The following is a 4,388-nucleotide window of genomic DNA, read 5'->3' on the forward strand; positions in this document are numbered from 1 at the left end:
GGCCCGCTGCGAGGCACCCGCAGAACGAACGCGCTTCCCAGCTCGGAGCAATCCCGAGAAGCCAGTGTCCAGCCGCCACACGGCCCGGACCAAGCAGCAGTCGAGCTCGGGCCTGCCGGGCTTCCCCTCTCCTCGTCACGACCCCTGAGGACGGGAGCTCGCCGCTGCAGAACGGGACGAGAAACGCGGGCCCCGCGGAGACGAGCTCCCGGGGCCCCCCGGGGCTGAGGCGCTGCCCCTCCGCCAGCCAGGCCCGGCGAAGCGGAGAGCTCGTCTGCCGGCGGTGCCAGCCCGAGGCCCGTCAGCCCCGGGGCCGCGGGGCTCGGGCTCCGGCTCGGCGGCGCCCCGGACCGCGCCACTCGCTGCCGCCGTGGCCGCGGGAGGGCAGCCGAGAAGCGGCGGGCCCGGCCCGTTGCCATGCGAACGGCGGCGGCGGCGGCGCGTCGCTCTCTGTCGGACCCGCCGCTCCTCGGCCCCGGCGCGATCGTTCCGCCGGGGGCGGGTGTCGGGGCGGCCCCGGGGCGCTGGGAAGCGGAGCCGCCATGATCTGCCTGGTGCTCGGGCTCTTCGCCGGCCTCTTCCAGAGCGGTGCGGGACCGGGCCGGGACCCCCTGCCCCCGTCCCCCGCGGCTGCGGGCCCGGGCTGGTCTCGCCTCCTTCCCCCCCTCACCCCGCGGCCTCCGCCCTCTCCCCGCAGCCTGCAGCGGGGCCGACGAGCGCACCTTCGTGGCCATCAAACCGGACGGGATCCAGCGGCGCCTGGTCGGGGAGATCGTCCGGCGGTTCGAGAGGAAGGGCCTGCAGCTGGTGGGGCTGAAGCTCCTGCAGGTGAGCGGCCCGGCCCGGGGGGCCCTGGTGCCGGGGGGCCCAGCCTGGGGCCAGGCCCCTGCGGGCCCCGCAGCCCCCGGTTCCCGCCGGCCTCCTGTCTTGTGCGGCCCGCGGTGGTGGTGCGGGCAGCAGATCCCCGCGGGTCAGAGGGCTGCTGGGGCCTCTCTGCGTCTGGAGGGGCAAGTCCCGCTGTGGGCAGCACGCCTGCGCCCGGGCTCTCGTCGTAAGTTGGCCGGTGTTGCTCCTCCGACCTAGACACCTCTCCCCTCCCGGTGTCAGGGCTCGGCAAAGTAAAGCCATTTCACTGCTGGGCAGGAGCTTGACTGCAACGCGCACTATCCAGTTTTAGCTGCATCTCTGGGGCGTAGCCCCTGCCCACGTCCCCACCTGCCCAGAGCAGACTAAGCTTTGCGCTCTTTGTGCTCAGGCCTCAGAGGAGCTGCTGAAGGAGCACTATGTCGCCCTTCGTGACCGCCCCTTCTACAGCCGGCTGGTGAAGTACATGAGCTCTGGGCCCGTGGTGGCCATGGTGAGTGCTGGCCAGGTTCTCCCGAACCAAGGAACACAAAGTAAGTGCAAAGTATAAGTAGAATGGGCTCATGGCATAATGGAGACAAGGTGGCCTCTCTCTTCAGGGGGCCTCTTGAAGCCATACTGAGCTGCAGGGGCATTTTCTGCGGTAAATTAAATCCACAGACAGTTGTGATTATTTTTCCAAAATCAACTTTTGAAGACTATTGACAGAGAATGCCTTTCCTGTCTCTCACCTGGGTGGATCAGGTGGGGAATCAAGAGGACAGACACTATGAGCTGCTGGGGGAGTTGTGGAAGCTGATTCTTGTTTTGCCCTCACATAGGTCTGGCAGGGCCTGGATGCGGTCAAGACAGTTCGCACAATGATTGGGGAGACTAACCCAGCCGAGTCCAGGCCTGGCACCATCCGAGGAGACTTCTGCGTTGAAGTCAGCAAGTGAGAGCTTTGGCTTTTTGTTCCCTCAGTATTTCAGTGCATCCTGTCCAGGTGTCGCGAATCCTGATTTAGGATCCTGCTGACTGTGCCAGTTTGTCATCAAAGGGAGGTTTGCATCTCACTCAAGAGAGAGAGGCAGCAGTATGTTTTATTGAGGCAGGATAATAATTGGACAGAGTTCAAGAAATTGATGGAATTTAACACAGTTTAGCAGTAAGGGTGATTTAGATCGCTTAAAGAACCACTGTCAAAGGTATTGGCAAAAGTGGTTCAGTAGGATCTTGTAATGTTTCATTAGCATGCAGTCAAAGCTGAGGCCCTCTACCTCCTCCGGAGCCTACCCCAAACCACCGCTAGTCTGGTCAAGGGGTCCAGCATGCCCGTCACACCAGGCATTGCTGTACAAAGCTTGCCTGAGCCACGGGAGTCTGCACCCGCAGGGCAGAGCTGCTTGCTTCTCTGCTCAGATCAGAGCTGTCTCCCTCTGGCAGTCCTAGCAGGAGGTGCTGACCTCTGCCTCCTGGGGTTGGCTTTGCCAGAAGAGAAGAGCCTGGGTTTGTGTCTTTCCTGCCTCTTCAGGCCTTTTCTGCTGAAAGCAGGTGGGGTTTGCTTGTCTTTTGCTCTGGGGAATGGGGACTGTCAGGCTGTGAAGAGGAAGGGAGGAGCCCTCTCAGCCCTTTCCTGAGGGAGCAGGGTACCTGGAGAGCTGCTCTAGCTCCACCAGGCACCCGAGTTTGTAATGAAAGCAAGCGGGAGCTCTGCACACGCTAGGGCTCTTCACCAGTGAAGATCCACCAGCTGTGACCTTGGCTGGCTGCAGCCTAGCTTGTGGTAGACACCGCTTTTATCGAACCCTCCTGGATGAGGTTTCTGTTCCATGGTGTTTGATACCAAACCTGCTTCGCAGGGCCTACTTTGACAGAAGGACGCGGGGAAACCTGGAGGCAAAACTTGAATTGCTGCCATAAAAACAAGGCAAACCCCAGATCAACAGCCACTTGCAGCTTCTCCTGTAGCAAACAGATGGTTCCTCCCCATAGGAGGAAGGAGCACTGGGAAGTGGCAGCTCCTGCACATCCACGACCCAAGCCATGTTCAGCGTAACCACGGAGAGCCCCTGAGCTGGAAGGAGGAGGGCTGTGTGGTGGGAAAGAATATTGTAGGATGCGAGTGGCTCATTGGTTTAAATAAATTGGTCAAAGTGAAATTTCCCAAACTGCAGCTTCCCTCTCCCATCTTTCTCTGCTTAGTGCCGGCTGATCCCTTTCTTCTCCCCCACAGGAACGTGATCCACGGCAGTGACTCGGTTGAGAGTGCCCGGCAGGAGATCTCCCTCTGGTTCCGCCCGGAGGAGCTGACCTGCTGGGAGGACACGGCCCAGCACTGGGTCTATGCATGAGAAGAGTGGCCTGAGGGAAGCGCGTCTTCTTGACGGGGCACAGGGCGTTTCCATCCATTTCATCGCAGCCGCTTCAGCTGGCTGTGGATCCTGCTGCGGCGTCGCATGCCGTGGGGGTTTCTGTTCTGCGTGTGGGCGGAGGGGTCCTGGGAGCTGTTTTGTTTGTGCAACTCTGCGCTTCAGCTCCATGCAAGAGTAGCTGTTTCTCTTTTCTTTCTCTGCTATAGTAAAGTAGTTGGTATTATTGCTCTGTTTGCTGCAGCTTCTTGAATGCCAGGTAGCTCAAGGTGATTTATTGAAGTGAGAACTGGGCTCTCTGCCCATTCCAGTGTGTACTCTGACCTGCCTGGCGCGAGGGAACATGTGCTCCCCACCGCTGCAAGAGGTGCTGTGGTCACTACAAGGCCGTGTGATCGATATCATTTAGCTCCATGTCTGTAAGGCTCTTCATCAAAAGCTTTTAAAGAATTAGGCTGCTATGGGATAAGGGGGAAAACTCCCAGCTGCGGTAAGAGCTCATTCCAAGACAGGACAAACGGCTCACTCTCTGTTGGTGGCAGCTCTATGTGCCAGGGCTGGCACAAGCTCACCCTGCTTCAGATGTGATTAGCGAGTCCATAGAAGGATGATTCACCAAACGCTGTTAAATGCACATTTTCTGCCCTGGGTTCATCTGGAATAGGATTAATTTCAGGTGAAGCTAAGAGAGGGCACAGCTGGGAAGGCTGAGACCCAAACTGGCCAGACTAACCAAGTATTCGCTATGCTCAGGACTTAAGGCGGGGGGGGAGATTCCTGAGGGAGGAGTGCACTGGGCATCAGGCAGTGAGGAAATTGGCCTCTGTATTCCCTTGCTTTGTATATTGTTTTGATCAGTGTGATTGTTGTTATTGTTTGCTTCCTTTGCTGTTCTGTTAAACTGTCTTCATGCCAAGCCACGAGTTTTTGCCTTATTCTTAACATTCTCCTCCCCACCCCACCGGGCGAGAGGAGCGAGACAGCAACTGCCTGGCTCGGTGCTGCCGCTGGGGCTAAACCCCGAGGGTTTGTCTGGCGGCGGGTGCTGGGAGCAGGGAAGCGGCTGCTCCAGGTCTGCTCTGGTTCCCTGCGGGCCTCCACTGCTGGGAGGGCTTCTGCCAAGGCCGCCTCTGTCCCGACGGCCGCCTGGGGGGGGATGCGAGACAGCGCTGG

At 59.5% G+C, this 4,388-nt stretch overlaps 1 protein-coding gene across 1 annotated transcript; it reads left to right on the top strand.

The window, feature by feature from the left end:
• Positions 1-426: 426 nt before the first annotated feature.
• Positions 427-4,131, top strand: NME3 (NME/NM23 nucleoside diphosphate kinase 3). Its single transcript, XM_075435930.1, has 5 exons — positions 427-588; positions 698-828; positions 1,256-1,357; positions 1,686-1,798; positions 3,080-4,131. Exons 1-5 carry the CDS (start codon positions 543-545, stop codon positions 3,195-3,197), a joined length of 510 nt encoding a protein of 169 aa, XP_075292045.1. The 5' UTR covers positions 427-542; the 3' UTR covers positions 3,198-4,131.
• Positions 4,132-4,388: the final 257 nt, after the last annotated feature.

This window comes from Opisthocomus hoazin, chromosome 15, assembly GCF_030867145.1.
Source record: "Opisthocomus hoazin isolate bOpiHoa1 chromosome 15, bOpiHoa1.hap1, whole genome shotgun sequence".
NCBI classification, from domain to species: domain Eukaryota; kingdom Metazoa; phylum Chordata; class Aves; order Opisthocomiformes; family Opisthocomidae; genus Opisthocomus; species Opisthocomus hoazin.